This window comes from Gymnogyps californianus, chromosome 3 (assembly GCF_018139145.2).
Source record: "Gymnogyps californianus isolate 813 chromosome 3, ASM1813914v2, whole genome shotgun sequence".
Classification (NCBI taxonomy): Eukaryota; Metazoa; Chordata; class Aves; order Accipitriformes; family Cathartidae; genus Gymnogyps; species Gymnogyps californianus.
The window spans coordinates 36357639-36371408 of record NC_059473.1 but is presented as its reverse complement, the minus strand read 5'-3'; the positions used below and the strand labels follow the sequence as shown (position 1 = coordinate 36371408).

The 13770-nt window shown below is 36.0% G+C and overlaps 1 protein-coding gene across 1 annotated transcript in view; it reads left to right on the top strand.

Moving 5' to 3' along the window:
* BIRC6 (baculoviral IAP repeat containing 6) overlaps positions 1–13770 on the top strand; it is a 192058-nt gene that overhangs the window by 126571 nt on the left and 51717 nt on the right. Inside the window, 4 exon segments of the mRNA XM_050894500.1 lie at positions 1838–2138; positions 4874–5091; positions 7450–7614; positions 9647–9815. Of these exon segments, the coding sequence (XP_050750457.1) occupies positions 1838–2138; positions 4874–5091; positions 7450–7614; positions 9647–9815 (853 nt within the window).

Here is a 13770-nt window from a genome sequence, read left to right as displayed (position 1 = left end):
CTGTTAATTCATAAAATATCTTGGAGGGTGCAGTAACATAAAGTTGCTGATGTACTATGAAGCCATACTTGCTTATCATTTAATTGCTCATGTAAATGTACCCTCAGAGGTTTTTTTTTATGGTTAAGTGAAATTCAGTTCTCAAAGCAGATTATATAATTTTATTTTAGATTTATTATTATAAATAATAAATAACTGTACAATCTTAATTTCTTTATATTCATAAATATATCTAAAATAGAAGTATATAATAATATATAAGTTATTTATTTGTATACTTATTATAATTATGTATAGAATTTCTCTGGAGGCACTGATAGGTGTTTAGTGTGGAATTACTCCTTTGGCTGCTGTTCTAGGTACACAGTCTTTATTAAAAAGGGAAAAAATAACCTGTGAATTATTCAAATTCTATTTGGCTGTATTTTTGAAATTTTTGGCTGATACTCCTAACAGGAAAGATTGTGAATATTTATTCCCTTTGAAATTAAGTTAGTCGTGAATTAAGAGTGCTGTTCAGTACCTTGACTGCAAAACTGTGACAGGAATAGGAACCCTGCAGTGAGACCGGATAATTAGTATGAATCCTTTGTAGATAGTTCTGCAAAGATATTTTAAAGGTCTAGTATCAAGGCAACTTATGACCATGAGAAATTTCGTCCCTTTTTTTTCCTTCCTTTTCTATAGTCCTTGGAAGTTACTTTCTTTTCACAATTTTTAGCTTGAGATATAAGTTTAGATTCAAATACTGAATAAGAATTCTGTGATCCATAAAAACAAATTAAGTACAATAATACTAAATAGAAGATTCAGAGTGAAGACTGAATTCTCCAGACTCTTCAGTCTTTAATTTTACTTTTGTATTTCTCTAAGTCACTGATACTTCTGATTCTCTTAATGTGTAGATGATTGGAATAAATGCAGCTAAACATGGCTTTGACTTTTAGTTAGGAATTTGGTAGTCTGAATAAATTCTTCAAGGGCTTTTCAGATTAATCTTTTCTAGTTTAGATCAGTCTGGAGATAAATACTAAAATTTTAAGTATGATTGCATCAATTCATCTGAATAGCATAAAAGCCTGAAACTTCTGTGATGTTTAATTATGAGAGGGACCTGGGTGTCATACCTTCATTTTAACTGAGTGTATGACTGGTTCCTGGGGAATTGTACAACTGTTGCCCCCTTAAACTCTGATTCCCATCATAATGCCTGTCTGCATAGTCCTCTGTGCAGTGTTAGTTCAAAAAACAGAACTACAGACTGTTGTGTTAGAGCATAATAGTAATAAAGCCTGCCAAATCAACTGAAAGCCCAAAAGGAGCATGAGTTGCTGCAAGACTGCTAAGATACCCAAATTTCTTCTTAGTTTTTAAAGGTATTACGATTAATTGTTCTCCTTTTTGCAATATGTAATTAAAAATCAAGCACTTGAGTTCACACTCAATGTTTAATATTAAAAATAAAAGGGCAGTTTCTTATTTAACAGTCTGATATATAAACTAATCTTTATATTGCTTATTTCAGTGTAATTTATGTCTTCTATGCCTCTAGATTTTAAGCAACACTTTTTAACTGAGGATTTTAGGTTGGCAAAATGCAGTTGCTTGCTTGCGTAGGCAGGACTTTCTAGAATTGTATTGAAAATGCAACAAGTATGCCCTTTTTAGCCTTTTAGCCTGGTCCCCTTATCTGTAAATGGTGATATATTTCATGTGACTTTTTAATGGTGTCCTATATTAAGGCTGTGTCTCCTTTAGATCCTAACTTTAATAAAATTTTTGCCTAGGTGATTACCTGAATGACTACCAAATTTTTTTGCTGTTTTTGTTGGTTAAGGTGAGCACTCCAGTGGTTACATCAACCACACAGGAAAAGCAGAAGGACAGCGATCAGTTTGAATGGGTTACCATTGAACAATCAGGGGAATTGGTATATGAAGCACCAGAAACAATTGCTGCAGAACCTCCACCGATCAAGTCAACAGTTCAGACTATGTCTCCCATACCTGCGCATTCTTTGGCTGCCTTTGGTTTATTTCTTCGTCTCCCGGGCTATGCTGAGGTGCTGCTAAAAGAACGGAAACATGCTCAGTGTCTGTTGAGATTGGTGTTGGGAGTTACAGATGATGGTGAAGGAAGTATGTGCTGCAATTATTATGTTTCTTTGTAGATCACGGCTAGATGATTTTCCTTAAGTTTATTTACACTGTAATGCTTTTAGCAGGAAGTTAGAATTAGTTTGTGCACAACTGTGTTGCTAGCATCTTTGATAGTCTGTTGTCTCTAAATATTAAATTCTGTCTGGCAAAGTTTTGTCACAAGCATCAGTATTGCAGTGTTCTCATCTAGATGTCAGCGTAATTGTAAAATAACTGCTGATAAAACTTACAATGACACTGTCAAGATGACAGTGTGTTCAGACAGAACGATCTGAGTAGCTGGGTATGCTCAACTAATTGAGCGAACGTATAATTCTGCAACCAAATGCAGAATAATATGGATAGGAGCATAGCTACAGCAGATGTAGAATAAACTGTTGAATAATACTGTTTTAGAAAAGGAGAGAAAGATCTAAAGATCACAGTGATCAAATTAGCTGAGCAGGAGCTCTACCTTAATGGGTGTGAGTGCAGAGGGAGAAATAGGGTATTCTTCGATGAATGAACAGATGAGCCAAGAGACAATTTATAGTCTGTCTTTGGAACTGAACCTGGAATTCTGCATATAGTTCTAATATTTGTGTTTGTTAGTGTTTTGAAAAACTGGAAGAGTGTATGTGAAAGATGTTCAGTATTTTTAACACATTTCCTTTCATTATGACTTTGAAAAGAATGCTGATTTTTCTGTGCAGCAATCAACTGAAGTTAGTCTCTATTCAGCAGCCTACAGAGTGGTGGACAACGTGTAGCTCCTAAGACCAATTGAGAAACTAAGAGTCTCGTTTACCAGCCCTTCTGTTTATCTTTCTGTTTCTGTTGTATTTAAGTACAGGACAGTAGACAAGAATACACTGGATAACAAAAATTCAGTCTGGCTGCTTACTCACACCTAATTTGAGTAGTAATTAACTGAAGGACTATATGCAGTCCCTCAGATTTTTATGTCCTTGAGTGGTTCCAGTCCCTTGCTATTGCAAATAATTTTTATATCCCTTTTTTTTTTTTTTTTAATAAAGAGACTAATTCAAACCCGTAAAATTTGGGTTGCTTTCTTTTTTTGTGTGTGCATCCACTATTGCTATTGGAATACAGTTCCAGAACGTCATTTTCCTGATAGGTAGGGGCTGCTATAATTTTCAGCCTAGATTTATTCATATCCAGTTTGTGCCCATTTATCATTGTGCCAGCATTGTTCCTCATCATAAATAGCTCTTCTTTCTCCGATGCATTTGTTGACAGGAATTGTATTCCCTCTTAAGCTTTGTCTTTGCTGGACTAAACAGTCAATTTCTCCATTCCCTAAGCCAAATGTCTGAATTCAGCTCTTTACGAAATGTAGGATCAGTTGTACACAGTAGTCCACATTAGTTCTCTGTATAAAGCATTAATATTTTCCTTTCCTGTTGGAAATGCATCTTTTTATACATCTAGAATCTCTTTACTTTCTCGCATAGTATGAAGAGCTGCACTTATAAATCCATGGCTTATAGATTACACATGGATTCAGCTGTCTGCAAAGGTAGATCATGGGCAAATGTTTAGATTTTCTTTTTTTTTTTTTTGTCTCCTTGTCATTTGGCTACACCTGCAGTTCTGGAAGCCTATCAGATGGGCTTTTTTCCAGAGGTGTTCAGTTTTATTTATGAAGATCCCAGTCAGAGGACTTTTTGCTTCCTTCTTGTTATTGTCTTTACAGAGAGTATCAGATAAATATGAATTAGCTCATGTATGTATGCATGTGTGTGTGTGTAGATACATATACATACAAATAGACATACATATTTGTAATGTATTTCAGTTTAGACCTCTGGATGATGATATAGCTGATAAACTTTAAGAATGAGGGAGAAGATAATATTTAAAAGAAGAAGCAGACTTCTGAACAGAGTTGACTATTTTGAAGTATTTTCAGTTGTCAAATATCTCTATTTACGTATGCACTGGGGAAGGAATGTGAAATGCATTGTTAAATACAGAAAAAATTGAGACAGTTTCCCAAATCTGAGTATGTTGCATTAATAGGTCACTCTTTTATTTGAAATGTGGCTTTGAAAATAAGTAATTTTTGCTCATAATGCAAAAGGGTTAAAAATTTTAAATAATTCTACTACAAAATTCAAACATGCAGCTCAACTAATTAAAATTATGTTAGTATTTCACCATGTATTCAACTTGAATAGCATCACAGCTTGGATTGTGTCAGTGACTTAATTCCCACTTTGGACACAGGAATATGAAAAAAAATTCCTACGTCGTGATAAACTACTGCTCCTTTTCAGCTGAGCTGCTATTAGCTGACCATGTGCATTCTTTAATTTGCTGTAGTTGGAATGTTTTAAAAAAAAAAATTAGTCCGTACCACCTTCGTTTTCTTCATTCATAAAGAAGACCTGAAGTGTAGTCAAATACAGAAGTATACTCACCATTATTCAAAAACTAAGTTTTCTCCCTGGAAATGGCGAATCAGATTTTATAACTTTGGTTCTTAACCAAATCCATAAAGGAAATAAAGAAACATTCTTTCTTCTACACTCTTCTCCTGCTGAAATTTTTTTGTGAAGAGAAACCTAGTATTAGATAGCTTACTATATGCAAATGCTTAAGTCCTTAGTAGATTGCTGTATGTGTTGTTTATAAACTGTTGCAGAGATTAACAGGCTGTATTGAACTATTGAAAGAAAATGTGGTTTTGATACTTTTCTTCTTCAATCTAGGTCATATCCTGCAGTCTCCTTCAGCAAATGTGCTTCCAACTCTACCCTTCCATGTGTTGCGCAGTTTGTTCAGCACTACACCATTGACTACTGATGATGGAGTACTGCTTAGGCGGATGGCACTGGAGATTGGGGCTATACATCTTATCCTTGCTTGTCTGTCTGCTCTAAGCCACCATGCACCAAGAGTGCCCAACTCTAGTCCCAACCAGGCAGAGGTAAGTTTAGCAGCAGAATAATTGCCATTGAGAAGTAGTAAGTTTTAACTATAAAAAAGACAATAATCTCATTGCTTTCATTGTAGTCTAATTTCTGCAGAGTCAGCATTTGAATGAAGAAGAAAAATAAGGAGAAAGTACTTGATTAAGTAATCATCCTTGCATGTTGCAAATAAACACAGTAATCATGAAATTTAACCAACAAAGAAGGCTTGTCATGAGGCATTAAGGTGTAATCAGTTTCTTTCACAGGACCTTCTTTTCATTGCATGAGAGGCATAACGCTCAATGGATGGTGGTTCTTTAATCCTCATTAGATAGCATGACCTCATTACCTTATTTAGCATTCACCATCTAAACTCTACTGGCTGCAAATTATTTCCTCTTAAATGCTTCACAAACGTAAATGAGTTGTGAAAATTAATGATCTAATGCAGTGATTTTTTTTTTTTTAATACCCTTTTTACTGATGGGGAAATGAGATCTAAAGACAAAAATTTTCCACAATGTTCAAGATCCTGAGTGAATCTCCAAAATTAAACTTTTTCAAGGTACTTCCCGTATTATACCACCCTCTATTCAGAACATGTATCCCCTGATTTTTTTAGGATTATGAGTTGCTATTTCTGCATAACATACCAATTGTCTATAGAAGTGTTTAAAAAAAAATTAATGACTTGCCCTCTTTAGCATTGTTGTGGCAGAGGCTTGCATGAAAAAGTTCCTGGTGGCTAAATATGGCTAAGTAGCTGCAAAATATAGGGCTGTCCGTATTTTAGCAGCTCTGATACTGATGAGGCGTTGAGCAAGGAAGAGATGAAGCTGTGCCTGAGAATAATTCACTTTAATGGCTAGTCAAATTTAAGGGGAAGCTGAGATATTCTGCTTTTAATGGGGTATCAGGCTGCTGACACATTAACGCCTTTAGCATTTTTGTGCTTTTGGAGGGAAAGGGCAACCGTTAATTCTTATCTCTGCTTCAGTTCTACCATGACCCCTTAAACAGCTTGCTTTCTCATAATTCATATCTATCAGGTAGATAGATCTGATTTCAAGTTACCATCTATCAGGCCTGCACCGAGGCTTGTATTTGTGGGGCCAGGCTTTCCCTTAAGTGCTTTAAGTCAGTGCTCATGACAGTCCTCTTGAGTGTTAAAGGCACAACATGTTCATAAGTGATGTAATGAGTAATGTCTACATGAGAATAACCACACAGCTGTTTCATCACCAAGATGCATTACCTTCCCAATGTAAAAGTTAAATGGTGATTCCAGACTACTGTCAGTATGGTACTTCATAGGTGGTAACTTTTTTTACCATTGCAGTCTGTTCATACATCATTTCTTTTGCTTCAAGTATAATCTTTAACAAAGTCACTGAAGAAGATCTGAACAGAAAATGAAACTTTTCAGAGCCGTAAATCAACTATTACAAATTAAAGTTGGGCACCTGCTCACATAACCTGGTTTCAGTAAGGCTAATTGTCACTGAGTAAGTCTAATGAAAGTAGCAAGTGTTCATCGCTTCGGAAAATGAGGTCACTTGTTTAGGGTGCTAAATATACAATTAGGAAAGCATTAGTTAAAAAATGCTTATCAGAGTTTTTTTCTGCATCCTTTTCACCAAAGATGTGGTAAACTTCCAAAATTAACTTAAGTACTTAAATAGTTTCATAAGGGCTAAGCAATATAATATTGGTGTTATGTTAGTAAAATGCAGTGAGGCAGACCATTGGACAAAGCACCTTTGGAAAAATGTGATCTCTCAGAACATTTTAAGGACAAGATGTTTCCCCCCTCTTATCTGGAGAGGAAATGGTGTGTGTTTCAGTGACCCAGACAGAGATCATGCATCGGAGCTATACATGTAACTTACACCTTTTGCTATTTTGGAGCATTTATTCAACATCAGCACATGCTTGAGCATCTTAAGATTTCAGTTGTGTACTTTTGACATTTCTATTCCCATCCCCTTCATCTAATTATGTTATTAAACTTGACTAGGTGTTAAACAGTAATAATTACAGAGCTGTGATGTTTAGCATGATATTGATTAAGTAGCATTTTAATACCTTTCATCATTTAAGCAGTGATAGTATCTTAAAAAGAGAACAAAAATGGGCTTACAGTCCTAGTCAAATTGAAGAATCACTTGCAACAATGTAGTGCTGACCTGTACTAGAACTCCATGTCTGTGGCAATCTTACCTATCTAAAGCTTTGAATTTCACTGGATCCTGATGATATCTTTATAAAGATAATAAATTGGGATTACATTCTTTTGCAGAACAAAGGCTTTCTAAAGACAATGTTCATAAGATGAAAAACGTGAAATTATTGTGACTTTTCTTTTAACTTAGCCACAGGTGTCAAGTACACACAACAGTGCATCAACAGAAGAACAGCAGTTGTACTGGGCTAAGGGTACAGGCTTTGGAACAGGCTCCACAGCTTCAGGATGGGATGTTGAACAAGCTTTGACTAAGCAAAGGCTAGAAGAAGAGCATGTGACCTGCCTTCTACAGGTGTGTAATAATGACATTTTGATTAATAATAAGCACTTGAAACATTAGGACTGGATAGTAAAAATGGAGCCTGTATTTTTTTCAGTCATATAGCAGAGTAATTATGGTATTTTGGGCAAAAAATAGTTTGCAACCAGCTGTCTACATGAAAAATGGTATAGATCATATTTTGAGTGAGATTGTTTTCAAACGTCGCTAGCCTGCTGCATAAAAAAAGACCTGTGTGGGTAAGCCTGGGTGACAATTCTGAATAGACAGTGAACCAAGAAGCATTCCAAGGTATTTCCCTGGAGCTGTCGCATATCTCTGTTGACATCGCTGCATTCAGTCAAAAGTAAAGACTGTCCATTAAAGGAGGAGGATGCGGGAACAGGCATTTTGTTTTGTGTGCCAAATAATCTTACCTATTCATGTCTCGCATATTTTTGCTCTGCTTTAAGGAAGTGCCCATAGTTGTTACTGGTGTCCATGAATGTGTTATGCCAATATAACAAAGTCTTACTCAGACATACTATAAAATCATGAGTATGTCAATTAAATAACAATAGTAAATCACCAGTAAACATCCAGATCTTAGTAAAACTCTGATGCCTTCCAAATGCCTCATGCTAAGGAGAAGAAAATCCTGCATAATTAGGCTTTTCAGTCCATTGTGAAATGCGAACAACCCCTGTTATCTTAGGTCAGTGTAGGGAAAATGAGATTCTATCTAGTCATCAAAAATTTCATTCACAGAACTGTCAGCTCAAATGCATTAGCTAACCTCACTGCTGGGGTAGAGCACAAAGGAGATGAAATTCTGAAAATGCCCATGCCCTTACTGATGAAGATATCATTTTGATGTAATCAGTTATTTCAGTCACTGTAGATTACAAGGCACAAGTATCACATCCCTTGCAAAAGCAAAACATATAAAATCCGAAACAATTTTCCTAAGCAAGAAAGAGGAAAATCACCTGAATTACTCTTGGCAGAGCTTCTAGGCAGTATTCTGTATTATGCCATGCAGAGGTTTAGCTATAACTGTGATATGTCATGAGGTAAGGAGGCATTTGCTTTGGGCAGTCAGCAATTGGAGGAAGAAGGAAAAAACCCTTCAGCATTTTGCTGAAGATGTCAGTCAGTTGTACAGCAGACTTTCCCTGGTCCCTTCTCTAGAAAGGTTGTTTAGAAAAATTCTGTTGTACGGAGTGCAACAGATGCTGCAGCAAAATACCACAGGTAACGGGGTTAGAGCAAAGAGGGAGAATGAAAGAAAGAAGAGGCTAAAAAGGTGAATAGAGCCCCTGAGACTTCAAATAATACAGCCTTTCAAGCCTTGAAGTTACTTAATTTGAGAGTACAACTGCACAAATCAGACCCATGGAAGTACCTCAGACCCATGGTTGTACATCTACAACACATGGTAAAGGCCTGTAAACTCAGCCAGAACTACCCTTGGGACGAGCAGGTGTGCAGTCGTGAGGTGACTTCCCCACCGTCACTGAGGGGAAGGCTACTCTTTGTTTACTGAAGCAGGACCCATGCTCACAAGTGGTTGTTCCAAGTAACTGTCATGCTCGCCGTAAGTTGTTGTTTCATCTGTAAACCCTGAAGTCCTATCCAAAAGGAAGTTACAAAGGTTTTTGAAACATTTGCAGTTTAAAAAAAGAACCAAAAAACCCACCTTTGTTGCTAGTTGGTGTTCTAAAGTGAATGGGACTGATGAGCTGCATGTCTCAGTGGTATGAGCTGGCAAACTTCTGCTTCGAGTAACTCCAGCAGGTTTGTCAAAATTCACATTAATTGACCTCTTAAAGTCATTCAGAATTATAACAGTTATTTAATTTTATCATTAGCCGAAGTCGGAATCATGATCTAATACCTGTATAGAATTTCTTCTGAGACATCTTTGGGACTGCTGAAATAAATACCAGTACTGAATTAGCAAAATAGCTAGTGAAGTATTATGGTGTCTTCCTTAAGGGAGGAAAGTCAAAGTTCTTTTGCCTAAAATAAATCAGTTTTGATTAAATATTTCTGTGTATTTCAGGTTCTTGCCAGTTACATAAATCCTGCAGGGAGTACATCAAACGGAGAGACCCAAACTAGCCATGAGGGGAGAGGACAAAACAGCAGTGCTCTTCCATCTGTTCTCCTAGAGCTACTCAGTCAATCTTGCCTCATCCCAGCAATGTCATCATACCTCCGCAATGATTCAGGTAATGTGCTATTGTGTCCTTCTAAATCAAAGTTGGCTTACTTCTGTCAAATACATTTTTATAAAAACAATAGGTAGTTCTGGCTAGTTTCAGTACATTTTCTAATTTAGAATTGTACTAATGGAACATTTACTTGAGCCTTAGAAAACAAAATTATAGTGTTCGTTGAAATACTCATTTGTTGTAAGAGTTTAAACTTTGTTGTTTTAATGTCTTTTTTAAATTTGAAATTTAATTCTTAAACTGTTGAAACTAACAGGAAAATAGTATTTCCATCTGAAAGGTTTACATTTTAGTTCTTCTACAGAAGATACATGGAGAGAGAGTACTTTATTCAAGACCATGAATCTTACTGTGAAGAAAAATGTTAATTTTGTAAGAAAATTGAGCAAGTATATGCCTGAAGTTGGTAAATGTTGCATCTACTAGGGCAATTCTCTTTTACTTTGATCAGAGCTTTTTCTGTTTTATTTAGGAAATACAAAAATAAGCCTCTTATCAAAACTGCAAAATATTTCAAATATATGGGAACAATGAAATTGTTGAGGTTTTTTTTAAAGGAAAAACAAATGAGTTCTATGTTGTCATCACATTTCTCCTCATAATTTTAAAACAAAGGTGTTTTGATAGTTTTCATCCAGTATGTTGCACCTTGTTGTGGAAACCATTTTAGTTATACAAAGTAGTGTCAAGCAGTATGAGTTAAGCGAATGCCTGTGTGGAACTAATGGCAAAACCAGCAGACTGGGTTTGTGATTTATGTTCAGTCTCACTACATGACAGGCTTTAGTATGAAGGTATTGATAAGCATTTGTTCTTCAGATAACTGTCAGCCTGAAGTTTTTAAACATTGCCTGAGCCTTAGGTTGGATTTTTGTTCAGTTACTTTGTTTGTAAAGATGGATTTAATCCTTAAGTAGCAGAAGGAGTTGTTTCAAGTCTGAATAATTTGGGTTTGGCCCTTATTTTGCCTGCCCTGTTTTTCGAGTAACTGATAGATGTCTTGTCACATTACTGCAGTTCTTCTGGATGCCAGTTGTAGGGTGTGGTGATGTGAGTTTCTTGAAACAATGTCATAGCTTCTTGTTGAATTACACAGTGTATTTTATCTCTGAGGTAAAAGAGAAATCATCCATGTCTTAAGTATTTACAAAGCTACATAGGACTAAAACAAGAATGTGGCTCTTTTAATCTGTAGCAACTAGGGCATGAGATAATCTTGTATGATGGAATGGAAGTAGTTCAAAAAGTCTGCTGGGGCCTTACAATAAAAATAAAAATATGAAGATGTTTCACTTGCCAGTCTGCAGTTTGACACCTCTCCCTAATTTTGCAATTAATTTGTTGGTTCTATTTTGCACGTATTACAGTGAGGAAAATGAACTGTGTAGCTTATACACCAGGCTCATTATTGCAAATGAAAATAAAATGTAAAAAAATAAAGTAAACGATAAAGTAAAACAATAAAGTAATCTTTCTAACAGATACTCATAAATTCTTCTTTGTTGAGGTAGAAAGGAAAACTCATTGAAAGACCTGGCAAAAATGCTATGTTATCTAAAGGATGAAGGTGTTGATTCTGAGTTATAGATGAATTGCAGCTGTTGAAATTGCTTTTTGCTGTTTTCAATAGAAAAACGTATCTGCCTGTATAAGTCACCTTTAACTGGGGAAGAACAGTCAGATACTGATAGAAGAGATGAGATATGTGGCTGGTGGCAAGAAGTTCAGACTAGTTTGGCTTTCAGGAACCATTTGTTTTCCCAAAGTACAAAGAAAAGGCAAGGTTTCAGTGGGAAATGTTCATTTTAAGTATGTTTTCCACTGCTGGACTACTGTTATTTGTGGTTGGCAGGGGATGTTGAAATGTTGTGCTTGTGAATTAACAGTTAGTAAAGAGTGAACGAAGCAGATACTTCCTGCTTGTTCATAAATGGATATGTAGCTCTTAATGTAGCAGCTAAATTATATTAAAGCAAAGCAAAACCTTGCTTTTCAGAGAAAAGCTGTTACCTACTCTTCTGATTACAAATTCACAAAGGATGAGGTTATTTCTGTTGGAATTTAGAACTGTAAAATCTGAAGGTTGTTATGCTTTGATTGATCCAAGCTATAGTCTTGAATGTTTCCTGCTGTATTTGTTCAGAAGTCTATACATAAGTTATAATTAACAATGTTCTTCTGGATTTAAAAAAAAAAATCACAAATTTGCAGGCTTATATCAGTCAAGCTTGTCTTTGAAAATGTGATAGGATATCAGTATGAGAGGGAAATGTGCAAAAAGGATGACTTCTGGAAAGAATGTCTTCTCTTCATGAGTATTTGAGTCAGATGCATTTAGTTTGAAAGGAGTCCCTGAAAACAGTTTGTCTTGGTGATAGCCAGGCATAATTCCAATGCAGTAATTACTGTTTAGTTCAAAAGCAGACAGATAATTCTCACATTAATGAGTGTGAGTTGCAGGTGATGCTGGGGCTCTCAGTGTCACTAACAGAGTGTCGGGAGACATAGCTAACAGAGAGCCTGGCTGTCACAAGAGAGACAGAGGTTGAGAAGCTCTGGAGCTATGTTAAGCTCTGGTACAATGGTCATAAGACTGAAAAATTCACTTAACCAATGTGTTTATAGTTGAAACATTTCAAATGTGGAAGTGACTTTTTAAATTACTATTTCTTAAAACCTCGAAGACCAATGCAATATAGTAGAACAGATTTGAGTCTTTCCTGTTAGACCTGATCTAATTTCAGGCTCCTCTGTCTTGAATACCTGTCTCTTCTCCAATAGGGCTGAATGCCTACCCAGAGAGAGTAGGAAAGGGAACAGCATTAGTAGTAATGCTTGTGTGCATGGTATTCTAATTTTCAGACCAGTGTACCTTCTGCTGTCAAAAGGGACTTTCATGTGGAAGAAGCAGGTAACTATATTCTTCCTGTAACATGATGGACTGGGAACTTAGGACGCTGCATACAGAATGCTAATAGACTGTTCCCGGGTTCTGGCATCCCAGCAGGAACAAGCTGTGCCCAGTACAATGCTGACAGAAAACAGGAATTTTCAGCAACTCTCTAACTTTCTCAGACTTGAATGAATGCTGGTGAGACCAGTTAAAGGTTACCTTTATGCTGGAGGTATTCTTCTACTAGATCTTAGGTTTTGCTGTCAACAGTTGCAATAACAGTGATCTTCACATATCTATATATCTATATCTATCTATCTATCTATATATAATCTCTGCCATATGCATAAAATTATGTGGGAAAAATTTTGTATAAAGAAATACGTGCAATGAAGCTGCGGATGTGCTGTTTCCCTTTATTGCACAGTAGGCTGATACCACTGTGGTGATACAAGATAATAAGTATTTTGGTATTGATGAGAATTTTATATTTTGTTTACACATCTCCAGTTAGCTACTGGTATGATACATCCTGCTTGCAAAGTTGTTTTGGCAAAATTCTTGAACAATTCCAGTATCAGAATATAAAATCGGCCTATGTCACAGTTAGAAATTTATCTAGGTTTTTTGTTGCTTTGCTTTTGATGTTTTGCCATCCCTGCTTAATTTGCCCAAAACATACATGGACTATATTGTTATCTAGATTGTTCTAGATAAAAGGAATATTGATCAGATAAGGAGTGCTCACATATCATTTATTCTTTTAGAAACCTAACCTTGAAGCAGATCATTACAAACCAGATTGCTCTGATACATGCTGCAGCTTCATCTGCATCAGAGCAAGGTGATTGTGAAGTCCTTGAAAATTGTGAACTGACCACTTTCATTAATTTCCATAATTGCTTTTTTCTTGTAGAGAAGGAAAGTTTATCTGTCTGTGAAGGACTTCCTTATTATGCAAGGTAGATCCATAGCTTTAGTCACAAGGAACAATAGCTGCTGTAATCCTCAGCCTGTTTCTTGATCATTTTTTCCTGTGTTTGTTTCATAGTTTGTTAT